Here is a 27126-nt window from a genome sequence, read left to right as displayed (position 1 = left end):
TCTTACTGTAACACCAAAGCAAAAATGATACTTACGAAAAATATTGGGAGAGTTGTCCTCATCATAACTGTTCCCCAAAGGAAGCTTTACATAAATGTACATTTATTATTCAGGATATTAAAAGGCAATCCTTAGCTTTTACTTTGTAATTTGGACTAAAGTATGTAAATTGCTTTTATTTTGGAGCTGCTCTGTTTTAGGTGGCTTTGGGGGAGGATAACTTTCCAGCTTGATTATATTTTAATTGCCTCTATAATGGAAGAGGTTCCACTCTTGAAATCAACCTGGTTATTGTGATTAGGACCCAGAGGGCCACTGTGCAGTTGAAGCTAAAAAACATATATTTTGGCCTGTCCCCATATAGGAAAATCAGTTTCACTCCTACAGATTCCAGAGTAGGAATGCTTATGTTGGTAAAGCCAGCTCAGGGGTTGTAGAGCCCTAAGTGCCTCTGAACAAGGAGGATCTTCGCCTGTACTGGCAAAACTCTAGAAATTCTGTTCATTCACTCAGTGTTCCTTCCTTCCTTCTTTTCATAACTTCTTATTGTCCTCCTTCTTGTGTGTGTGTGTGTGTGTGTGTGTGTTTCCATGTATGTTGGGCACGTGTATGTCCACATGTCTTTGGAGGCTGGAAATTGATATTGGATATCTTCCATAATCAATTTCCACTATATTTATTAAGGTAGGATCTCTTACTGAACTTGGAGCTTGCCAATTTTGGCTAGTTTAGCTAGCTGGTTAGACCTAGGAAACCTCTACCTCTACCTCCTGAGTGCTGAGATTACAGATGGCTGCCATTCCTGCATGGCTTTTTATATGGGTTCTCGGGATCCATCTCTTCTGGTCCTCATGCTTGCTTCCCAAGTGCTTTATCCATGAATGCATCACCCCAGTCATTGTTTTATTTCCTAAGAAGCTGAAAATGCAAAAGTTTTCAGGGAGCTAAAATGGTGGCTTAGTGGTTAAGAGCACCTGCCGCTCTTGTAGAGAACCGAGGTTCAGTTCCCAGCAACGGTATGGCAGCTCACAGCCATTCCAACTCCAATTGCAGAGCATCCTACTCTCAGCCTCTGAGGACACTGTGCATCCATGGTGTGTAGACGTGCATGTGAGCAAAACACCATACACGTGAAAATAAAACTGGTTTAAAAAAAAAAGTTTTTCAGAGTCAGGTATATATGATGTCCTGGGAAACCACATCCCCTGATACCTTCCCAGTCAGCATCTCCTCACAGCACTCAAGGGAGTTGACAGATAGTAGATCTCTCACACAGACAGACCTTCAGTCCTTCCGTGAAGTTGGGTGGCTTTACTGTATTTTCTGTGTCCTCCCAGTTTTAAAGGACGCAACCTTTGGAATTAGAATTAACTTGGGATTTAGTCATCAAAAAAGAAGAAAATCTGAGGATGCAATCAATTTAAACCGGTGCTGTACTGTCTTTGAATTCATGAAAGAGCCTGCTAGAATCTTTAGGAGACAACTAGAAAGAAAATAAAAATGAGTTCAGCTTAATTAATATTTTGTTTCACTTCTGCCCAGAACCAAAATTTCCTTTGGAGCTATTTTTTTTTCTTTTTTTTACTGTCTCTACCTCTGCCTTTTTCTCCATCTGCCTTGTGTTCTCAAACACATGACTGCACTTTGAAATTCTGTTTCTCAAAGGAGAAGCAGAAGCAGAAAGAGTTAATGTAATTTTTCTAACTTTCCCTTCAGTTTTCCTCCTCTGTTTAGTGAGGAGGAGGATGGATGGCCGTGGCAATACAAACAGCTCTAGAAGTGATTGAATGAAGATGTGTGTGAGGTGTGAGAATAATACTGGCCCTCTATCACCCTCCTATTTGGGAGAGAGAGAGGGAGAGAGAGACAGAGACAAAGACACAGACACAGAGAGACAGAGAGAGACAGAGGGAGGAGGGGAACCATCACAAAAGCTTTGACATGGCAGTCATTGATGACACATCCTAAGAATAGTGAGAAGTCAGGACAGGTACTTGTTGGGCCAAATCTCACAGTTGTACCTTTATCCCATGGCTATGAGGAGGAGACTAAATTGAAACAATAAATAAATCCACACATTATCCTATGCCTTTACCAGTGAGGATGGAAAAAAAAATACAAGAAGTTGCTGAAGTAGTTCAAGACTTAAACTAAAAACACAGTCCTTAAAACAGTGTTTTAATGTCACAAATTTTTAAGTCCACTTCAGAATGCAGAGGATTAGGTTTTTCAATTTGATCCTTAAAACAAGGCAAGGGCTTATAAATCAATCTGACCCCCTCCCCAGTCTTCTAAACTCTGTGCTTTCCTTTTTAAAGAGCTATGATTCTGTAAGAGACAGTAAGACGTTTCTCGTTACATATGAATCCATTTCAAGTCCTTACCAAGAATTTCCTATGAGTTTAGCAGGTATGTGTTCCAGGATATTTGATCACACTGTGAATCCCGAGATTGTGTTGTTTAATGGAAAATATTGTTTCTAGCTGGGGTGTGGCTCAGCCTTAGCACACGCCTTCAATTCCTCTGCCTGGAATACAGATACACCCTTAGTGCACACCTTAAATCCCAAACAATGGAGGTAAAGTTAATTTGTAGAAGGAAGCCTTAGTATTTGAAAGTGATGTCTAATTGAGGGGCAGACAAAGTAACAGATCAGAAAGATTTGACAGAGTAGGATATGCCCAACTCCTGTGAGAAAAGAGAGGAAAGGGAAGCTACTTCAAGGACAGTGTAGAGAGAGGGGGAGAGAAGAAGGAAGCAGTTTTACGAGGAAAGTTTTACAGAGTCAGGTTGACAAGAGAACAAGCTAGACACAGGTAAAGATACATTGAGCCAGAGAATGAGAAGGAGCCAGGAGATGAGAACAGATTACTAGAGATAGTTTGAGGCCAAGGAGAGCAATTCAGGAGAGGCCTCGAGAAAGAAGCCATATTGAATCAGTCAGCTTGGAGAGGAGTTTGAGACAGAACTGCTCTGTTGACCAGCCACCCAAGTCTCCGAAAGAATTTGAAAGGGTGAGTTTATTCAGCAGTGTCAGAGGCTAAAAACATTCTAGCCTAGATAAGATTGTACAAAGATTGGACCAGGGCCAGGCCTAGGTTAGCAGATGGAGGCAGAAGGCTCAGAGACGATTACTTTAAGGTGTGCATCTATATACCTTGTGTGGTATATGCAGGCACTCTCGGCAAATTTGAGAGATTTTATAGTGTGGTTCTATGAGCATAAATACACCTGCAAAAGGGGGAGACTGGGCCTATAATTTAGTGACCATGTTCTTTCCCCTTGTGAAGCCATGGATTCAAACCCCAGCCTTAAGAGTTTAGAAATCTTAAATCTAAAGATCTTAAGATTTTAGAAAAGGGCGACAGAGAAGACATTTCTCTGGGATTTAAAAAAATAAAGTCGCCTGTTAATGAGGAACAGAGAGAGAAGATTGGATTGATAACTTGAGTAAGCAAATGGTAGGGTAGGGAGTAGTAGGATAGTTGTAGGTTCATGCTAGATAGATATTTGTGATTCTTAAAAATTGAAACTTAATCAATGTTTATAAGAAATTAATTCTTGGATTTTATTTTATTTCTGGCTTACAACTTTCTACAAGAAGAAAAATATTTGAACTCAAAATTGCAATTATAAAGACTTGTTTTGTTTGGTTTGTTTGATTGTTTGTTTCTTTGGAGTTTTTGTTTTATTTTGTTTTGCAACAGAGTAGGGTTTCTCTATATAGCCCAAGCTGACTGACCCCAAAAGCCCATAATCCTCCTGCCTCAGGCTCCCCCAAGGGTGGGTATACACCCAGACTCTGCCAAAAGAACTTTTATACAGTTCTCCTCTTAATGGATTTTGGAGAGGCAGGCTTGAAATTGGTTTAATCTTGGTGCTTTCCCAGCTAGCAAGTTGTACGAGCATTCTACGGACAGAGAAGCAAGTTTGCATTCTTGAACTTCAGCTTCTTCCTGTTCAGTTCTGCTTAGAACACACTTGTCCCCATGGAAGTTGTCATTCACATTCACTTGACAATGGACCATTTTTGCCCTATGCTGTCAATTTGGTCTCTTTAAATGTAATTAAGGCAGATGATGTTAGCCCCTTTTTATTAAAAAATAAAGCTTAGACACTGCCTAAGTTTATAAATTCAGCAACATCAGAAGTCATCACTCCTAAGTGTCTGGGAACATGTTTGCCTTTCCCCAAAATTACATTTCTTGGGAGGAAACAAAGGTAATTCCTTTTCAAGACTGAAATTTTAATTGTGGAATAAGCAAACAAATATTGCATATATACTACATGTAAAACCATGTTGTAGACACCTCTTAGAGTGTTTCATTACCTGCTATACCCACAACACAGTGAGTAGATGGTATCAGGCTGGTTGTAGAGCATGTCTGGACAGAGGAGCTACGCTGCACACAAGAAGGAAACATCAGTTCTTGTCAGGGAAAGGAGACAAGGCTTCATGGACTAAATTCCAGGAAACCCCCACAGATAGACACATGGGAAGAAAGAGGGATTCTCCATGAACAGGATAGCATTGTCTAAAAGCACAGAGGCAGGGACTTACAGAACTTGCTTAAGTAAGAATTCTCAAGTGAACACAACAAAAGATGTTTAAAGATAAAGCTTTTGAGGCAGGAACTACCAGCAAAGAAGATTTGAGCATTGTGGTGTGATAGTAACACTGAATTGGTAGCTTAGGTTAGAATATGCTTATTTCCTGGTCATCTTTGCAAGACCAATATGTCTTTACTTAGCTAACATATTTCAGAAGTCACAACTCTCAAAAGATGCTTTCTGGCCCTGTAACCTAACCTCTGTAAACCAAGTCAACAGGAGTAAGAATATGAAATTTATTTTATATCATAAAGATATAAGCCATTAAAGGAGTGTATGCGTCTTGTTTGCACCAAGAAGTGATGGTCATTTTGTGAGATAAATGGCCAGAGAGAAGATGGCAGCGATGGGAAGCAAAAAAGAAAGGAGGGGGGTACTTAAACTCTTTCAAGCTGTGTAGCATGTTATCTCACTTTTCATGATAATCAGTTAGGTCTCTCTTGGTTATCTTTTCAGCTTGGAGACAAAAGATCATGCCAAATGCTCTCTTATTTCAATGTCTGGTATGTAGTAGGTTCTTCATAAGTGTTTATATAGAGTTGATTTAAGTTATCATAATGTAGTTTTTGCTGTATTTATTTTTTCTGTAAAGAACCTAACTATAGTTAGAAGACTTGAAAGTCTTGAATCTGTTTAAACTTACAGGAGTCTGGCCTAAATTACCAAACTTTTCTGAGTTTCAATTTCTTAGTATATAAAATAGAATTAATTCAACTTTATGTCTTAATGATAAAATCCATAAAAATGACATTGGAGGTGCCATTTTTATACAGCATATAGATAGGAAACCAGTATTGATAAACCAGGAAGCTGTTGTTTGATTCCATGAAAATATATTGAAATGCCTACTGTACATGAACAAAGACAGCTAGGTCAGTTTGTCTCTCCTCTTGAGGATTTATTATCTGCCATTGGGCTTCTGATTTAATCATAACAGGAGATATTCTGGCCTAGGAATTGGGAAGAGAATATCAGAGAACATTTAAGTCATAGTATCACTACAGATTTTGTGACTGTGCCTCACTGTGTACATGTCCATACCTGCAATGTGGCCACAGTCATTAGTCCTGAAGCCAGCATTTTGGAGCTCCTAAAATTGACAGTAAATTGTGTGTTTTCACTTTGAGTTCTCCCCAACCAGAAAGGACATTTTCCTCATAGTGTGAAAATAAAAACCCTTTGGTGGTAGCATTTAGAAAACAAGTCAGTGGTGGAGTTTCCTTCGAATTTAAAATAACAGCAGTAATAATCATGACTATGTTGCTAGTTTGACTGTGTCACTCACAAGCCTTATATCTACAAATCATATTACTCCCCAAGCCTCAGTTTACCTATTTGCAAATTGAGTTCTATCTCTCAGGCTGTGGAGGTTAAATAAATCCATTTGATAAGTATTTATGGATACTCATTTGGTGATCTCAGAAGAACTAGCAGTAAAGGTATAGAGCTTCTGCCTACAGGGAGGTGTTGTAGCACTAAAAGGTGGATTCAGACTGGAAGAATGAGGCACCCTGTGATTTTCCTTGGGGTGTGTATATTACCTTCATGTACATGCTTCATTTGCATTGTATTTGCACTTCAGGCTTATTGAGGCAACAGTGTTGCAATACCCATCTCTTTTGTCCCCTTTGCCTTTGGGTCTTAACCTTGTCTATTAGCACTTTGCTCTTTATACCATAGTTACTGAATAAATCCAGCCCAGTTCAGCAAATATTTACCAAGTTGTTCAGGGTACTGTGCTGGAGAAGGGAAAGTTACATTTGCTGAGCAGAATTTACTTTAAAATGGCTTTGGAGCACAAAAGGGGACCAGCATCATGGGGTAGTGATATGCTGCTGCTGAAAATGCCTCTAATCTATTCAGGACAAAAATAGGACACTGACGAGGATTCAGCTGTGAGTCTGAAACAAACAAACAAACAAACAAATGGATTCTTTTTTGAGTACTTGGTTTATACATCATGAAGAAACCATTTTTTTGCTATAGGCACACAGTTGGGATGGTCTTTGAAATAGTTACTTCCTGTTTTGTGGCTCCAGCGCAAGTCCTTCTGCCTTCTCAAGGCCCAGGAGGCTCTCTGAGACCTGGCAGTGTGCTCCTGCTCAGTTTCCCATCATGCATCTCTCTCTGCTTCTACTCCACTGTGAAAGTGCACCCTGCTGTTCCTTAGCTATGCAAACAGATCTTGAGGTCCAGCATCCTTCTACTCTCTCACCTTGTTTCACAAGATTTCGGCTCACCTGGTAAGGCTTCCATCACCCACTTTGCGCAGGAGGTTCCTCTGTAAATGCCATTGGTGACCTTCCATCCTTGTTCTTCCACACAGCGTAGTCAATTATTGAGTTGCATTGTGGACTCAAAGCCCTTCATCCTGAAGTTCGATTGTGACGCTGCTATTGCTCAGCAACTGCACTTCTATAACTCTGGAGTGTGCCTATTTCTGTGAACCTTTTCCTGATCATCGTGACTCACCTATAATGCCTCAGTAACTCTTCTTTCTACTAGACTACTTCAAGTCACTTGTTCTCTGCACCACGCAGCTAACAGTGATAAATCACAATAATGGTGGCTTTGTAGTGTGTAGACCAGGATTTGGGGGTGGGGACTCTATTTAGGTTATTACATCCAATCTCATAACAAGTCTCAGAAGTGGGTATTTTTCCCACTTAGAAAAAAGAACCCATTGTATAAGGTCACAAGGCTAGAACATGTCAGACTTAGAATTCAAAGCCTCATCTGAGGCTGTTTAATTCCTAAACCCACGTGCTCTTTCCCATTTTGCATTACTCATCTCTTCAAAGATAAGAAGTAATACAGGAATTTATCCTAGTGGTTATTAATAAGGACTTTTGATCTAGAATGCATGAGTTCAAACCCTTACTTTGTCAATTGCAGCCTTAGACGAGCTAGCTACTTCCATACCCATGACTGGGTCATTTATCTGTAAACCAAACTTGTTAAGAAGATTTGGTGTGCCAATGTATGTTGAGAACTTGAGACTGTGCTTGGCATACAAAATGGTCATGGGCATCATCATTATTATTATCATGCAGGTTAATTTGTAAGCCATTCTTCAAATATTTGCTTAGTGCCTGCTATATGCCAAATGCTGTTCTTGGTGCTAGAGGCAACAGCAGTGGCTAAGAAAGTGTTTGTCCTTATGGGGCCTTTTGTTTTATGATAAGGCAAACACAGAATAAGAAAATGGGTCTATATTAGTATCTCTTACTATATATCATGTCATAAAAATAGGAAATATATCTTATAATGAAATGTTATTTTTATACTAGGAAATAATTGGCATACAGAGTATGTTGTGACTACTGTAGATCAGCCACTGAAGTGATCCTACCTGGTAAGCTAATGTCAGCAGTGCCTGTTCTAAAAGACATAGCTTTATATGGCCAGTTTATGGTTGGGGTAGGGGCCGGCTGTTCTAGGGGCAAGGTGCCATCTCTAGGCTGTAAAAGGAGTAAACAACTAGGTTAAGATGCCTGGGTCTTAGCAAAACATGACACAGAGAACTCAAAAATAGGCCAACTCATAAATATTCCCAGCCAATTGGGAATAGGTTCCTTTTATTGTCTTTTATTTGGCAGTGAAACTAGATACATGTCCCAAGAAAGTCATAGTGTTTTATCTAGTTATTCATCCAGCTAAGGACAGCCTCAATCACATTATCTTGTCAAGAAAGTCTATGATATCTCCACATGGATCCTGTAATAGGTTGGTGTGGCATTCTATATAGAATTGAGTCATTGCTAGAAGAGTAGCCACTGAGGAAAAGCATCCCCTTTCGAGTCCTAGAAATAAGGTTCTTATTCCTTACCCACCTGGTGTACTGGGCTCTTGTCAAAGTCACTAGCTTGTCTGAGCCTTGATTTCCTTATGTCTATAAGGTGAAACATAGTACACCAGAGGTTCATTTAGATGACTACTTACTAATTAAATTAGCATTTGTATAAACCCTGATTCAGAGTCTGGTGTGCAGTAAGCAGTTAATAGAGGAGGATTTTCAAAACTAGCTTAGTCTCCCCTGGGTGTTCATTCTAGGTATTGGTCATTTACTTCCAGACTCACAGGTAGAGATTTAAACTGAAATATAAGAGCTATATCCCAGCCCACAGCTTTCAAAGAACAGAGCAGATAACCTAGAACCAGGGCTATATCATCTCTGAAAGGATTGTGGATGCTAAAGGAAAATAAGATGGGATTTACTTCAAATCAGCATGATAGAGACTGAACCCACCAGTCTCTACCACAGAGCTGCGTTGACTCCATCTTCTTGAGGTCATAAACCCGTAGCAGCCTTTGTGAAGGCTGAATGAGGAAAAGTAGATGACAAAAGGGCTTTGGACTCTGAAACGTTCTAAGCATTTGGAGTTCAGTTCTTATAGTAAATTAAATATTTCCTTTTGAATGGGGAGGGAGTCTGGGGAGAAAGGACAGTTTTATTTTTATAGGTCAAAAGTACTCATGGAAAGCTCCTTGTTACTAGAATTACAGATAAATCTATTTGACATTCCAGTGTGAACAAGTAGAGAGCTTTCATTTTAAAATACAAACCTAAGCCTTGCTAACTTTTAAATCGCCTTGCCGTAGTGCACACTATTCCATAAAATTACATTAAGTTTCCTGAGAGGGAGGAAGGTACAGTTTATTCTCATCCTACACCCATCATTTAGCAATATGTAGACTTAAAACTACTTTAAGAAAAAAAATCTCTCCATCAAACAAAAATAAGAAAAGAGTAATTACCTGAGCATTGGCCAGCATACATTTTCATGCAGAGCCCTAGATGAAGTCCTAAATATTTTCTCCCTCTTGTGGCTACTGCCATATCAGTATTGTGATTCTCCTGGAATTTATTTTACCTTGTTGACCACTGGTTCACATTTATTTTGATCTTATTACCCGTGTTCATCCAAAATAAACAGCAGGAAAAATGGAGAAAAATACTTTAAAATATAGAACCACATGTTCTTCTTCAGCATGCCAGGAGGTTGGTATTGGCTTCCTCTATGTCCATGTGGGCCTTCCTCTTGAACAGGCCTCTGGTTATTTGCCCTTTCAATGGGTGATGGTTGGATTCTGTGTATTGTATGCAGAGGACAAGAAGTTGTCCAAAATCCACACCTTACTTGGAAGGAGCACTAGTCTATCGGTGACCATACAGGTTAAAACATAAGGTAACTCCCTAAATATTTTGGACCTATGGAGTAGTGGCCTCCAGGAATCAGAGAAGTCAGGAGGTACCTGAGGCTGTGTGGGTCAGAATGGAATCCAGGGAGTTATAGGAAATGACATGGTCAGGTAAAGCTGAGATTGGAACTTTGGTGGCACTTGTCTAGAGGCACGGAAGGAACATACTGCAGAAAATAGTGACTCTTGCTTCATGGCATTTTGAAACTCTTATTTGCAGACTTTTCTATTAACCTATAGACTGAACTCTAGAGGGCAGCCAGGGATCAAATGGTGTGGAGCTTTGTTATCCAACAATAATAATTCACTTCATCATTGCCGTATTCATATCGTGAACTATGTCAGCATTATCTTATTAATATGTTCCTTATTACACTTGAGATAACTAAAGTGGAACGGTTAATTGGCTCATCCAAGCGCATAGAGCAGATAAGAATTTGAACCTGAGGAGTCCAACTCTAATGTTCACGTTAACTCTTGGGCTCTAGAATAAATAATTCATAAATATGTGAATGGGTTTTAGCTGAAAAGATGTGGAATGATTTACAAGTATGTATTTTTATTCATTTACTTAAAAAGAAATAGCATCTAGGCATGCTCAGATCTAATGGCTGTGCAGTAAAATGGTAAGAGCTCCCACTGGCTTTTTCTTTGATTTGCATGACTTGTAGAAACTCTCAAAGCAAATATGATAAAACATGACTGCAAGATCAGCCCTTTGGGAGACTCAGGCAGGAGGATAAAGAGTTAGTTCTAAGTCAACTTAGGATATCAATACCATGATGAAAAACAGCAAAAACAGTACCTTTTATGAGTGGAAATGTTTCATGGTCTCTTAACTTCCAGAAGGTACTAAAGACTGCCACCAAATTCCAACCAAGAATGAAAATGGATTCCCTAAACTGTGAGGAGTTTGGGACTGAGACAGAGGAGACCAACGGTAGAAGGAATGCAGGGATGGGTTAAATGGCCTAACCCAGGGAGTGAAAGGCCCACAGACTTAAAATGCGTTCTTTTGGGTTCATTTGAAAGCAGTTACTCAGCACAACAGCAAAGGCCAGAGTATATTTTAAAGGATGAAGTGCTCCTATCTTTAAATTGATCCTAAAGAGGACAGATAAGGGAGAGGTTTACGGCAGAGCAGAGTGGTGGAGAAGAGCAACTTTGGCTGTGGAAGCAGATAAGAACATAACAAGCCATTCACTTATCCACAAATGTCACCAGCAGAGCCTAGAATCTCCACTGGATCCTCACTAGTCTCTGGGGTTGCAAATAAGTCAATGGCATCAACCACCACCGAGGAGCTCACATTCCATTTGTAAAGGAAGACAGGGGTGTGGTAAATGTCCAGAATGGAGTGTGTATAAGGGATGCAGGTTTGAGCTATGAAGAGAGCACAGGGGATGGGGTGTCAAGCATGGTGGCAGGGAGGCTAGATCTTCTCAGACCAAGAGAGATGCTTGAACAGCGCAGTGCAGAGCAAACAGTATGCCTGTTTCTCATAGCCAGCTCCCAAAGGATGCAAAAGGCTGTCACCTGGAATGTGCTTTCCAAGGTGTTTGGGACATGTAGTGGATAAAGAAGAAAGTTGGAGTCAGTGATGGGACATCCGACCCCAGCTCTGCACCATCTGAAAAAGAACATGTGGCTTTGCTTTCCGTTTGCCCTCGGCACTGCAGGCTGATTCCATCTCTAAAGATCAGTATGGCAGTAATGAGCATGAGTGTAATTTGATGAATTCTTTTCTAAGTGGGAGTTCAATGGGGGCCAAGCCCGTCTCTTCCAAGGGAAGTACCACTTGCTATGTTCTCTGCTCTCCCCACCGTACTTTTCTGGCTGCACCCTGGAAGACTGACTTTCCAAGTCAGTGCGACTGTTCCTTCCTGGTTCAAGAGCAGTGCACATGGAAGACAGGACACCTGCTCATCCACCCTGAGCAGAAACCGCAGTGACCTTTGGTTTTCAGTGTGCAGAGCACACTGTGGCAGTACTCTGAAACGTCCCATGAATGTCTGAGCCTGGCCTTAGGAGAAACCAGAAACAGTAATGACTGGGTTTATTTGTATTTAAAATACCTAAGTCTATTCACCGTAGAGGCGCTTTTTGAAAGGGCAAAAAAATGCCAGAAATTATGTTGGTAAATATCAAAATGTACTTTCATTATTCATCCTGTGGATTTCTCTTAACTCCCCACCTTTGCTGTGTATCTTCCTGCCTAACGTTATCATGAGAACTTAGTGAATGTTTGTAAAGTGATGTGAAGGTGAAGGAAGTAGCTGCCAGCCTAGGTGAGAGGCAGTGAGGTCTAAAGTGCTCTTTTCTGATTCAGATACTAAATACCACAGACAAATGTTACCAGCATTCAGGTTAGTGCCCTTTGTCACCTGCAGCATGTCTTGTAGACACTTTTTTAGTATGTTATGACTTGGACAAGGGGAACAAATGAGTCTTGAGGGCTTGTTGTGTACCAAGCTCTGGACCAGGCGCCTTCAAGTTGTTATTTTTAACCTTCGAGGAACCGATATCTTTGTTTGCATCTTTCAGATGAGTGCATTTAAATTACACTTCAAAGAGTATGAAGGGGCTAAAGCAAGGTCAAGGCCAGCTCTGGACTTCAAACCCAGGTCAAATCAACTCCAACACCTGCATTTTTTTCCATTATACCATGAAGAATTATGATCCCTATCCTTCCCGTAAAATCTATTTATTTGGCAGTATTTCCCAACTAATAGACTAGACAGCAGACACACTGGCTAGACTGTCTTAATCATGTTAGAGTATTTGGTTTTTCTAACACTTGGGAACTTTACTCAGAGGTAAAGGAAAGGAGGCAGATTCTTTCAGAATTGGGTTCTAGTTGCAGTGACACTGGGCACTGAAGTGAACTGTAATGTTGGTGGACGTTAACCAAGGTTTCCTTTTTCTATCATATATAGTGTGACCACACTGCTAGATCTGTAAATGGGGAAAATGTCAATAGCCACTTTGCAACTTTGTGTGAGATTGGAGTGAAGCCATGTGCATAAAGACACCAGTTACCAGTTCAGCACTTATTAGGAATCCAGTGTTGCTATCATTGGAAGGGGTCCATAGTAATCGCTTGACTAAACATTTTTCTGGGTGACCCAAAAGAACATTTGAATCAGCATTCCAACAATATCTCCATGCATTAAGAATTTCCTGTGTTCCAGGCAAGGACTTTTTCATTACAGTATCTAAGACTTTGTATACTAATTACTCATTTACGTATTTATTTACTTCCTTGCAAGCAGGAAGTCTTTCTCTCTCCCTTCTTATTCCTGGCATTTGAATTGCTTCTGGCCTATTGAATGAACTTGTATATGTAACAGCAACTAGCTTGGCTTCCATTCCTTGGACTGTTTTTGTTTGTTCTGTTTTTAAGAGCTAACTTCAGTTGTAGGGGAGGGATATTTAAACAGTGCTATAATGTAAGCACTCAGTTGTGGTTTATAACTTGCTTTCAAATACTCTTTTCAAATGTGGATTTTGACAAGAGATTCCACATGTTTTGTTAACCTTTGCTTTGTTGTTGTTGTTGTTGTTGTTGATTTGTTTTATTTTCTTTTGTTCTGAGATAAGAAGAATGTCTCCAGAGTTGGAAGAGTTTATCAAGCAAATTTACTTTGTGACTGTGATTTCAGAGGACAAGATACTGTATTCAAAGAACTCTGGTCTTTTCGGTCCCTCATTTCACTCATGAGTATCATGACAATTATTTTCTAGAAGCATAGTAGATCAGTCCTGAAAAAAATCTTAAGAATGATAATGCTTTGGTATTCTAATGTGTTTTAAAAGTCTTACTACTTATGAATTTTTTAAAATTCTAATTAGTGCTGATTCAAAGCATATTTTGAAAACAAAAAACAGTTTGTGAAGAGAAAATATTAAGTTTATTCTCTATGATCTAAAACTCATTTTCATGAGACAAACCATAAAATACATTGGAAGATATTTTAAAATAGAACAACCAGTGAATTAGACAAAGGGGATAAAAATTCCAAAGGTAAATTCTGAAGTAAGGTTCATGATATATTTATGTATTTATTTGGGTTTTGAGACAAGTTCTCACTGTGCAGCCTCACACTCCCAGCAATCCTCCTGCCTCACCCTCCTGGGTGCTGGTATTACCTGTGTGCACAAAAGTTCTCAGTGAGGCCCTATGTTCTTTACACTCAAGGGAGTGCAGATTTAACACTCATTTTCCTGATAGTATATTTTTAGTAGCTCCAAAATGACTCTGTTTGGTATCTTCAAACCAAATAAAGCCCATCCCACTGAGGACTGAGACTATTAGTGGCTTGTTGTCAGAATAAAGAATTCACCTCGATGCAGACAAAAATATTTTGATACCTATGACTCTTTTCCTCCCCACTTTGCTTCTTGTCTGTGGATTTTTTAATAAATAATGTAGTGAGAGGATGTCTGTATGGAGGAACGGGCCTTTCAAAGCATGGTGTGGAATGACACTTGACAGTGTCATGCATTCACAAGATGTCCTTGAAGATGGAGCACAAAACAGGGATCAGGGAAATTTTGGCAGCTGCAGTTGGGAAAATAAATGGCTGTTGTATGATTGGGCAGATCCTGAAAGCAGGCTCCTGCTCAAACCATGTAATTAAGAAAAGTGGGAGCTTTTGTCCAAGTGCAGAATGTTCATAATATCAGAGTTTGTCAGCCGGAGCTTTCAGAACGGCTCGGTGCTTTCCACTCCCTGATCCAGGGAGCGCACATCTTATAAATCATCTTCTCTCCTTGCTGTCCTCATGAAGGCTGATGCCAGGCGCTGAGGCAGGTGCAAGGCTGTAACCTCGCTAACTCATGCTGATTTAGGTAAAGGAGAGACTGAAGAGGAGACTGTATCAAGAACTATGGCCACTAGTGTAGGAACAGGATGTGGCCAGAGTTCCTGCCTGATGGCTCTGGGGAGGAAGAACAGCTTTTAGCTCTGTGGCTCCAAACTGAAGGACTTGCTTTTTTCATTTTTTATAACTTCCTTTCAGGTATAAAATTGCTATATTATTATAAAAATGAGGCAAATGTGGGAAAATAAAACTACAGATAAGTATAACCATCACCTGTAATCCTACTTTACTATTAGTGTATTTATCTCTCTCTCCTATTCTACAAATGTTTATATAACTGAGATAGACATTTTTCTACATGAATCAAACATATTTTCTCATTTACAAAAACCCTTTATAAACATAATCTTAGCAATTGTAGAGTACTGTTCCTAAGTCTATTCAATAAGTTATTTAACCAGCAGCCACCTCCCTTGTCAGGTCCCTGGTTTGCTATTTTCTTTTGTATACCTTATGGGGTATACTTCAGACATCCAAAAATAGAAACATAACATACAAAAAGATTGTGGCAGCTTTGACTCCTCAGGTAATCATGAGGAAAGCCATTTCACTGCTGAGGCAACCCTACAGCTTGTCTTTACTTTGGGGAAAGTGTTGCACACAAAGAATTCAAACCCACACTTCCTCCAGCCTGGGGCTACAAGCCCACCTGTGCCAGTTTGATGGGATCTGCGTCACTTCTCCAGTTCACCCAGAGAACGTGAAGCAGGATAGTGTCCAACGCAGTCCAGTCAAGTCAGAAACTCTAAGAGAGGGGAGGGGAGCGGAGAGTGTAAGTGAGCGTGGTATCACCTGTCTACCATCTCAGCCTTGAGGAGGCTGAGAGGTCACTAACCTGAGACCAGCCTAGGCTACCACTATGAGATTGGGGGGTCATGGACGGGGAGTGAATACGAATACGGCTCCGATACAATTCCCCTTCACTAATGAGCACGAAGACAGACAGCCTGTGTGAATTGAGTATGGGTACAGTTTTCTGTAACCATGCACACATACATGGAGATGCTGAGAACCTTTCTTTTCACTGATTGGCTCTACTCTAGCTTGAGCTGTTCTAAAGACAGCTGTCTTCTGTCTTTGGAACCACACAAGTGGAAGAGCTGTTGGCGTTCTAAAGTCCCCTTGAAATAGAGAAGATTATTCTCTGAGGTTTTTCCTGGAGTTACACTCCTCTGTTCCCCTTCCTTCTCCTCCTCGTCCTAACACCCACCGTCCACCTTAAGACAATAGCATTCTTTTTTAAAATAAAATCTATTTTCTACATTGATTTCTGAAATTCTTAATCAGATTACAAACATGACATTTAAATTTGGAAGTAAAGCTGCTTGCTTTCTGGGGCTAAATCTCTTTGATTTTGTTCACTCTGAGCCACTAGCTAGGTGGTTTATAAATATACAACACTTATGCTTACACGAATTGTGCCATTGGCTATTGCTTATGCATTTAATCAGAAGATAAATCTGACTTAATCAGTCTGTGGGCAGTTTTTCAAATGATTCATTAACTACTCTTTGTATGAAAGACGAAAATAATGTATTTACTATCACAACCCATCCCTATCCCAACAGGTACCCAGAGCTTATCATTATGCATTTGGATTATTTTATCCACATTAAATATCAGGGTTCCGAAGGGCTTAGTGAGTGGGATGGAAAGAGGAGGAAAGAAATTTGTTTCCACTGAAACGTGTGTGTGTGTGTGTGTGTGTGTGTGTGTGTGTGTGTGTGTTCTGGCAGAATATACATAGATCCCAGTGGAATCTAATATACATATTAGAACTAATTTTTTTACAGAAAGCTTGAGCTTGTCTACCAAATTATATTCATATTACAATGAAAATATGTGTCTTTTTAAAAATATGCTTTTAGCAAAGAAAGTCTCTTAGAGGTTTAAGGACAAACCTTCTTCCTAGTTTTCCCATTTGAGATCGCCTTGCTCCCTGGCCGTTTTGGAAAGAAGGAATGGGGTGGGGTGGGGAGGTGGCAGGGGTCAAAGAAGTTTCCCTCATCTTTCTGATGAACTTGACGGCTCACCCTGCCCCTCAGCTCTGATGAGTTCGTCATCAAAGTCTTAAAGTCAAACACCTACAAGTTTGACCAACATCACCCAGATGGACACGCTGAGAAATCATTTTAGACTCAGGGTAAAGCTCTGGAGAAAACTGTAAGGTATAAAGGAAAGTAGAGCTTATTTAAGAGAGAGAAAAAAAATTGTATGGTGTATCTGGGGAAGATTAAAAACTTGGATTTCTGTGAATTTAAGGATAATGCCTGAGAGAGATTAAAGTTTGATGATGTTGTTCCTATCACTGCTGGCCTTCTCCTTTAAGTATTAATGCTTCTTGTTCTCTCCAGCAACGTCTGGGGTTTTGGTTTTTCTCCATTGTTTGTTAAGCCCTGCCTACCTCTCTGCTCAGAGCACATTTGCCATGCCTTCTCCAGCAAAGAAGATGCTCTTTCAAAGGAATGGCACCCTGAGTTTCCCTCTTCATTACAGTCTTTGTTCAGGACAAGACATTTCCAACAGGACGGGGGGGGGGGGGGGGGGGGGGGGGGGGGAGGGCGGGGGGGGGGACCGCTACTGTGTATCAGAACATCATAGAACTCGTGGCATGTCGTTGACTCAGGGCTGTGGTTGGGGAAAGGAGTCAGCAGAGGAACTCAGGGAAGGATTGTTTATGATAAAGGGATGCATACAGTTGATTAGAAGTAATTACTTGCCTACCTCCAGTCTTTCCTGCTTGAACTCTGGATAGACAGACAGACCAAATTGTTTGTTTGTTGTTCCGCCAAGTCCTAGAACAATGCCTTGGCTTGTGATACCGTTCAGGAAACCCGTGCTGAACTGAATACACTTGTTTCAAGAATATGCTGAGAATTTACTGCCCCCAACTTCCTAGAGTAAATAGGTCTTTCTGGTTATTTGTGCATCTACTCAAATGTATTATTAAGCTGTCAGACTGTTTTTCCTGGTTGGAATTAATTTTTTTTCCCCTAGAGTTTTCTAGTTACCTTCCAGCAGACTCTACACACACTCGGTATGAATAGTGTGGGGGATCAGGGTGCAGCCTTCAGCCAGGTGCCCTGGACCAGCACAGTCTTTGTGTCACCCAGGATTTTGCCTGAGAGCCATGTTGCAGGGTTTTCTTTACCCGAAGGAGTGCAGAACATCGATCTCAGCCCTCCCTTCCTCCTGAGCACCATTAATAGCATCTGTCCCTTCATCACTGAATCATAACTGAGGTGTTGCATTTAAAATACAATTAAATTTAAAAAAACAAAAAAGTATTAACCTGAAGGGACTGGAACCAATTAAGAGCTGATTGAGAAAAGTAGAGAGGAAGCCGGGCAGTGGTGGCACACACCTTTAATTGCAGCACTTGGGAGGCAGAGGCAGGCAGATCTCTGCGAGTTCAAGGCTAGCCTGGTCTACAGAGCTAGTTCCAGGACAGCCAAGGCTACATAGAGAAACCGTGCCTCAAGGGTTGTGGGGAAGAAGTTTAAAAAGTAAAAAGCAGCCAGTGGAGATCAGGGACTTTATGAGTTGATAAAACCAGCCGTAAAGAAAGATGAAATTGGGGATGTTGTGTGGGCATTTTTTAGCAGCTTTAAAGGAGTAAGAACAGAAGTAAGGATTCATTCCTAAAATAATGTCTTCTTCAGGAACCCAGCACCTGCTATGCAGCTTTCTAACTTTGGAGGTTTGTTTTTTCAGACATTTGAAAGGCAGGTAAGATGGCATGGGTGAAGCTGTCCCACGAGAGTCTAACATCTGTGTGTCAGAGTTTTAAAAGGGTTAAGAGAGAAATGCCTACAAAAAGAATTAGGACTTTTATTTTTGTTCTCATGAATAATTTAAATCTATTTCTTTAATGGTTCGATTCAGTGACTGCCCTTGGTAAACATTATTCTTCATGCTCTTGGGAACGCTTGCTCTATTACATAAGGGTTAGTTTTTATATATAAATTTTCAAAAAGTCCTTATGCAGTGGTAAAAGAGGACCTTTAAATATCGGTGATAATATTTAACAAGATCTACACATATGTCTTACGTATGTACACTGAGACATGGCTACAGTTGGTACATTTCTTAAGCATCTTTCCAGTCTATGGAACTGCTGACAGTTAAAGGGGCTCAAAAGGAACATTATATTCTTGTAACCTTCTATGGTTCTTTCCTTGTGATTCTTTTGCATAAGTAGAATGGTGAGACCACACCTCCACCTGCAAACCAGAAGCCAGGACTGCTAGGCACACACTGATGGTATACAAGGACCTGCCCTGGGCCAGGGCCAGATGAGTGATGGCAATGAGCTCTAAGTCAGGACAGAGTCCTATGATGTAAATTTGTAACCTTTTACTTGCCTCATGAAGTAAATCTTGAAAGTGTAAACTGAGTTAAAATATAGAAATACAACAGTGATTTATGGTCTGCCTGCCATTTTTATGGACAATATTGGAGCAAGGACACAATATGAGACAGCTGGCAAGATTGATGAGGGGACTGTGCACGATCCATGAGGTGGCTCTGTGGAGCTTTACACAGTGACTGTCCTTAACAGTGAAAAGATCAGTCGACTCACTCCAGCCTGAGTTTTCCTTAATGTGTGGAAGACTGACAATGTAGAAAGAACTCATGAGCTCAAGGAAATAATACTAAAGGGACCAGAAAGACCTTTAGTTCTTAGGCATACTTTTAGAATTTTACAGTGGCCTGGCCTAATACACTTTGGGGACTTCATGGGTAAGCATACACTTTCTCATCTAATATTTGAGTCCTTTAGAAAGAAAAAAAAACGTTTGCTTGTTCAATGAGTGAATTAATTCTAAAAGCAAGAAAAATATATGAAAAGAATGATTTAGAAAAGAAGAAAACATTTTACCCTGAGATTGCATTACTACTCTTAGCTTTTCTGGTCTAACTCCCAACCTCACTTCCTAGGTGTTTTTGTCCTTCTTCTGGTCCACTCTAATAATATTGACATATCTGTAGAAGGGTTACCAATCCAGGAATAGTATGACAGTTCTGTGACAGCAAGTATCATTTTCATACCAATAAGGGCAAAGGATGGCGGAGACTTTCCGGTTCTCCTTTCTCCCCCATGATTAATTAAATGAGGTTGGAGCAAGGGTGTGGAGGGGACCCAGTGAGGGCCATGGGTGCTCTGTGTTCCCAGTATTTTAACCACATGTTCTCACCTGCCTTGATATATTGGGACTAAGGAGTGAGGCAGTAAATGGAGGACATAGAACCAGCTTCTAAGTTTACCTAGTCAGGAAGTTACAAGAAAAGTGTTGGGCTGGCAAGATGATCAGCCAGTAAAGACACCATGTCACCAGGCTTGACAACTTGAGTCTAATTCCCAGGTCCCATGTGGTTAAAAGAACCAAGTCTCAGTCTATCTCTGCCTCTCTGCCTCTCTGCCTCTCTGCCTCTCTGCCTCTCTGCCTCTCTGCCTCTCTGCCTCTCTGCCTCTCTGCCTCTCTGCCTCTCNTCTGCCTCTCTGCCTCTCTGCCTCTCTGCCTCTCTGCCTCTCTGCCTCTCTGCCTCTCTGCCTCTCTGCCTCTCTGCCTCTCTGCCTCTCTGCCTCTCTCTTATGAACACACACACACACACACACACACAAACACACAAACTAAATCTAATAAAAATTTTGAAAGAGAGAGAAACATGTACTTTTGCTACACAGAAGGACCGAGAAATTGTCAGGGAGTTAAATAGGAAGGCTCAATTTGAGAGCTTTCAGTCTAGTAACAATAATAAATTGGCTTTCTAGGGAGGAAAGACCAGGGCATTCAACAGGTTCTCTGCTATATCCATCTGAGCCAAAAGTTCAATCTTCTGCTGAAATGAATTTGAGATAGAGATAAAAAAAGTAGAATAATAGTTTCTAGAATAGTGGTTTCCAGGACCTAGGGGTTGGGGATTGTGGAGTTACTGTTTAATAAACACAGCTCCAGATTTGCAAGAAAAAATGATTTTGAAGATAGATTGTGGTGATAGAGCAATATGAATTTACTTGATACAACTTAGTTATACCCCTAAAAATAATTAAGATGATGGATTTCTTGCTATATATACATATATATAGAATTTTATATTATAAATATAAATGTTATATATATTTATTATAAAAATAAAACTATTACAAATATATATTGACTAGAACAAGCATCTTATTAAGCATCAATTATATACCAGGCATACATTTGACTATTATTTTAAATGTGGATTTAAAAAAAAACTATATATATGTGTGTGTGTGTGTGTGTGTGTGTGTGTGTGTGTGTGTGTGTGTGTGAATGAGATGATAGTTAACACAGGTAGCTGTGTTTTACAGGTTGCTTGAGGTTTCCAGGAAGCGATTGAATACATGAGGACTTTCATTCATTCATTGAACAGTCTTTTATTAACAGCCTACCTATTATCAAGCTTAGTTCTGCATATACCATGTAGCTATTATACTAAGCAAGGGATGTTATCTCTGTTCTGTGGACTGTAGAGTTCCAGTCACTGGATTCCAGTCCATCTCTCACTTTAAGTAGGAGCATAACCTTGAGACAGTCCTTTCCTTTGGTTCCCAGTCTCATCACTGAAATTATGGCTCTGGGCCTGTGGTCACTAATATTCCCTGCTATCAGTTGGGTAGCCACATCATGGACTCAGTGGTGCCTGCTTCTTGTCTTTATGCCAGGTCCTATCTCAGAGCCTGGCACATCAGGCGTCCATCTCTGTTCACCCAACATACCCAGATCTAGCCATGATAGAAATAAACCCTTTTTGTGTGAGTATGATTATGTCATGTCTGGGAAGTAGAGCTATAGGTAAGTATAAATACTCTATATGGCAGCAACTGGGGTACCATGAAGGACAGAGAACATATCCACCCTCTCCACCACCACCACCAACCTGGGTGTATCTCCAGAAAAAGGCATGTGCAGTCTCTGCTCCTTCCTCTCTTCTGCAGAGATAAACAACCTAGTGATGCTCTGACAGCTGCATGGTGGCTGAGGCCTTCCCTCTCCCTTTTGTTATGTATTTTGCAGAAAAGAGTGATGGGAGGGGTGAGGTTAATGTGTGGAGTGTAAGCAATTAGTCACTCAAACCATCGACATTTTCAATGGCAGGATTTGAGTGCCTGCGTTATTGTGCACTGTTCTGATAGTTTATCCCTTAAAATTTCTGCCTGTATAATGTTTCTTAAAATATATCACGGGAACATAAAAGACTTAATGCACTGCTTTGTACAACCATTAGAGTTTGAAGTCAACCGAAGCTCCTCAAAGTTCTATCCTGGGTGCTGACAGTAATTCTGCTCTTAATTGCCATTCAGAAGAGGAGGGGGAGGCACTTTAGGGGTTTGGAGTCTGGTCAGCTGCTGTAAGACTCACACAGAATGTTTCATGAAAGTACATGTGAGTATTGAGGAAATGATATATTTGCAATGAGGAAAAAAAAAAAACAGTCCTGTTAGAATGTCAGAGGTGTTCGCCTGAGGGCAGGTGCTTTGATTTTGCCTAGCCAGCTTCTGTGCTTATTGAAGGATGAGTTTCCCACCTAATGTGTTTTCTTTACTTCTGGTCCATTTCCCAAAGTAGAGAACACAGTTGTCTTCTCTTTAATAACCTTAAAATGCCACAGCTTCGTAATCATGCTTTTAACATCCTTCTCACTTAGCAACGTCTCTCATTTCCAGGTAATGTTTTAAAAATCTTCCTCATTCATTCAGATGCCAGGTTTCATGTTGACATTTTAAATTTCTGATTGTTTTTGTTATCCCGTGATGCATTCTGGAATAAATCGTTAACACCAGTGAGGGGGTTCTCTTAACATGATCTATTCAACACATCTCCAATGGTTTCTCAGTCTTCAGACTATACTTTTCTGAAAATACTGTGTGTGTGTGTGTGTGTGTGTGTGTGTGTGTGTGTGTCTGCATGCACATATATTTTCATCAGTTCTTCTGAAAGAAGATACAAAGAATAAGTGTGTAATGTGTCCAGCACACAAAAATGACATGACCTAATTCATAGCTACCTATAGCCTGTGGAAGGAGCTCAGTGGTGAACACACTGAATTCCATGGCACTTTTTCAAAAGTTAAGGTTCAATTGGGGTTGTCGGATGTATAGATAGGGCTCAACTCTGGGAACTGACATAAATCAGGAAGCCTGCATAGGATGTGAGGAGATGTAGAAGCTGGAGGAGGAACTGAGTTATTCCGTGTAGACTTGCCGCCTCCTGGGCCTCCCTGGGACAGTTTTACCTGCAAGGGGCTCACATGGGCCAATGCTTTCATCACATATCTGACTGGGAGCTGAGCATTCAGCAAATGAAAGATGATCCTGCTAGATGTCCCTTTGAGTGCTTCAGTGTGGCGTACATTATATATATTCTATCATTAGCAGCAGAAAAGCTGCTATGGTCCAGGCTGTCTTCTTGGTCTTTGGTGAAGCTCTCTCTAAGAAGGCTAAAGTGAGAAAGGTGTTTCTCAAAAAAGGAAGGCTGTAAATTGTGTAACAGATTTGGGGAGGGCGTTTGAAGTGTGGGGTATGGTTTGGTTTTTTGTTTTTGGGAGGGGGTTGTTGTTGTTGTTGTTGTTGTTTTTAAGAAAACTCAAAAGCTGGTTAGCCTGAGCTTCTGTGCGATATCATTAAAACAAAATTCAAAAGCTGGTTACCCTGAAGTTCTGTCAGAGAGACCTCCTAAATGGATGCATTCTGGTTTTGAAGTTCACTGCTGACTCAGCAGTGTTTCCTGTGTTTGTTATCTGGGACATAAAGAGGATGGGGCAACACAGCAAATGGACGCAGGTCGCAGGCCCACATAGTTCAAGGGTGGGACCCAGGAGAAAGATGCCTCCCAGCCAGGGGTCCTGCTGATGCCCTGTGACTTCATCGCTGTTAGCATGTTCGCAGCAGCCCTGACTCTTCTAAACCCTGGTCTCAAGGACAAAGCCACTTTCTAGGTATAGTTCTCATCATTAATCCTGAGGACAGCTTCAGTTAAAAGCCTTCTCAGAAGCCTTTTGCTTTCTCTTCATGGTCTGGACCAGCTTTCTGGGTTCCTACAGTTGACCTGAGACCAAGAAGGAAGTTCTGGTGATGTGAGAAGTGGAGCCACTTAAGTTACTTACACGATGGTAAAGAAACTTAGAGGCTCTCCATCTTCCTCGATCTGCTTTATTTCCTTGGCTCTTTTCAAGACTCCTTGTTTTCCTTTCGGTTTCATTTCCCATATGTAACCATCAAAGGAGGAAATAAAGGAACACTCACCTGTGTTGGACATGGGGAGAAATAATAGTTGTGATGCCTCAAGGCACCGTGTGCTCCAGATACCCATTAACAAGAACTCTCATTCTAAAGGCAGCAGTGCATGCTGGCCTTCATTCCAGCTCAGCAAAGGAGGAAATGAGCTCAAAGCAATGAAGTAGCCTGCCTGAGATCACATGGCTAATAAGAGATAGAACTAGAATTTTAAGACACCTTAACAACAACAACAAAAAAAAAAAGTTCCTGGGTGGGAAAGATGCCACACCATGTAAAGGGACTTGGCACCAAGCTTGAAAATCTGAATGTAATCCCAGGAACCTACATACTGGAAGGAGAGAACCAACTCCTGCAAGTTATCATCTGAAATCTACATTTATGTTATGGTATGCACACATATGCATGCATAAGCACAGACACACATTAAAATAAAATTTAAAAAGTTTTAAATTCTAATCAGACATCACATAACTCATGCCTTTAAGCTCTGCATTTGGGACCCTGATGCCAAAGAATCCTAAATTGAAGATCATCCTTGGCTTCATATATGTGCATAGATACATAATAATTAATAATAATTAATAATAATAGCAACAACAACAATAATAAGTGAAATTCTCTTAACAGCAATGTTTATATTGCTATGACTAAAGACAACATTAAAAGGAAAGGAATGAATTATTCCTTTTTACTACACCACTCTGCTTCAGCTGACAAAAATGAATAAAAACCAAATTTTATTTAAAAAATGAACAAATATTGAAAAATGTGGAACAAGGTATTCATGTATTCATTCTATGCTGACAAGAATGTTAAGTGGGTGTATGCACTTTGAAAACCCAATGGCAGTATCCATTAGGGCTTATCATACATATCCCTTATGACCCCAAAATTGGAATCCCAGAAATATGTATAGATATACCAGAAGACATGTGCCTAATGCTCACTGTCATTAGATCAGAAGTAGAAGCAGCGTAGATGTTCACCCACAGATAAGTAAAACGTATTAACCCTATGCAATAGAATGCTCACTGAAGAAGAGCAGCCTATGGCTGTATGTCTGAACACAGATGCCACTTCAGATATGTGACAAGCCACAAAGGAGTCCATATGGTGTTTTTATGTATATGAAGTTTGAGAGGGGATATATACAATGTATGGACTGAACATTAGAATTGTGGTTATTTTGGTGTGGCTGATGTAAATAAGGGTCAGGGGAAGAGAACTTCTGTCATTCTAGTCATGTTCCAGTTATGACCTAGAGGAGGTTACCCAGGTCTGGTCACTTAGTAACCACTTATGAATTGTAGCCTTAATGTTTTATCACATATTTGTTGTTGTTACCAAAATGTTTTGTTGGCACTCTTACAGTAATCATCTGAAGGTATGGTTATCAGATGTCATCTGTCCCTAGTTTTCCTAAGTGCTGAGATATAGAACATACTAGAATATGTAGCATGGTCCCCAGTAGTTGATGACAATTCCAAAGGCAATGGAACCCATATCATGATGGACAATTTCTGAGTTAGGTTTCTGTTGCTGTGATAAGACCATGATCAAAAGCAACGGGGGGTAGGGGGGAGGAAGAATTTGTTTGCCTTCATATCCCTATCCAGGATCACATTCCAGTGAGGGAAGCCAGGACAGGAACTTGAGGCAGAAACCAGGAGGCAGGAACTGAGGCAAAAACTATAGTGGGACACTGCTTACTGACTTGCTCATCCTATCTTGCTAAATTTGCTTTCTTACACAGCCCAGGACCTCTTCAAGGGGTGGTACCACTTACAGGGGCCTCCTACATCAATCATTAATCAGGAAAATGCCCCTACAGATTTGTCTACAAGCAATCTGATGGATGCATTTTCTCAATTGATGTTTCCTCTTCCCAGATGATCCTGGTTTGTGTCAGGTTGACATAATCACAACCAACAGTCAACTAGGAAACAATACTATAGTCAAGAATAAGGGGGATACTGGTGGTCTCTATTTGGGGCCAGAAAATCTGGGTACAGACCCAGATACTGCTCCACATTTCTACAGCCAGTCACTGGATGTAAACAGGAATAATGAAATACCTGTCCCCCTACCACTAGTCTTCTGTATGCTGGGACCTCTGAAGAGTACATGCTCCTAAGGATGGGGACTCAATTGTTTTTGCATGCTTCCTGGGACAGTTCAACGGATATTTATATTAAGAGACACTCCCCTTTGAATAATAAATAAGAGCAGTAGGCTATGCTAGATCAAACATGAAGGTCTAGAAGAAAAAAATATTATTCTTATTTGTGTTTTTGTTTGTATTATTAGAGACACCAGGAAAAAAAAGTAACAGAATGGTTTGATTTTGTTTTAACTAGATGACTTTGCATCTCCCCCTAAATGCACCTATGACAACAGGAGTTTGATCAGTATTTGAACACCAGTGGAAATCTAAGACCTTCCCATATGGAACAGCCCTGCTTAATTTAATGTCATTTTATTTTATGAGATATTTAATAAACAGGTACTGTATTTGATCTTGTGAGTTTAGTCCTCTATATTTAGCTTTTTCAGCTTTAATGGAACTATAATTTTAATCATGATTATTACTTTACATTTTAATTATAATTTGGTGTGGCTTAAGTATACATTTCTGAGAGTGATTGTGTAATGAAAACAGGAATTAGCTTTTCATTAACAAAATAATGGGAGATTTCCCACTGCATTCTAGTCTGTGTTCAAAATCAAGGGGCTGGTCTAAAAATAGCAAGGGGAACTTAACATCCTGGTTAAAAATGTGCTTCTAAATTGTCTGTGTTCACAGCCCAGTCTCTCTGCTCCATCTTGCCTCATCTTGTTCTCTTTCTTTTCAGCAAATAAAATCTAGAAAGAGGCTTTGTGTCTTCTGAGATTTCAAAATACTTAATTTTTTTTTATTTAGATAATTAGCACCATGGAGCCTCAGGTGTCAAATGGACCGACATCCAATACAAGCAATGGACCCTCCAGCAACAACAGAAACTGTCCTTCTCCCATGCAGACAGGCGCCGCCACAGATGACAGCAAAACCAACCTCATCGTCAACTATTTACCCCAGAATATGACCCAAGAGGAATTCAGGAGTCTCTTTGGGAGCATTGGTGAAATAGAATCCTGCAAACTCGTGAGAGACAAAATCACAGG

At 40.3% G+C, this 27126-nt stretch overlaps 1 protein-coding gene across 7 annotated transcripts in view; it reads left to right on the top strand.

Moving 5' to 3' along the window:
• Elavl4 (ELAV like RNA binding protein 4) overlaps nucleotides 1-27126 on the top strand; it is a 143385-nt gene that overhangs the window by 66582 nt on the left and 49677 nt on the right. For all 7 annotated transcript variants that reach the window (XM_021161017.1, XM_029476649.1, XM_029476648.1 and 4 more), the window contains exon 2: nucleotides 26885-27125. In XM_021161017.1, coding sequence (XP_021016676.1) covers nucleotides 26885-27125 — 241 coding nt within the window. The remainder of the gene's footprint in view (nucleotides 1-26884; nucleotide 27126) is intronic.

The sequence above is a fragment of the Mus caroli genome, chromosome 4, assembly GCF_900094665.2.
Source record: "Mus caroli chromosome 4, CAROLI_EIJ_v1.1, whole genome shotgun sequence".
NCBI classification, from domain to species: Eukaryota; Metazoa; Chordata; class Mammalia; order Rodentia; family Muridae; genus Mus; species Mus caroli.
This window is presented reverse-complemented; position numbering and strand designations above follow the sequence as displayed.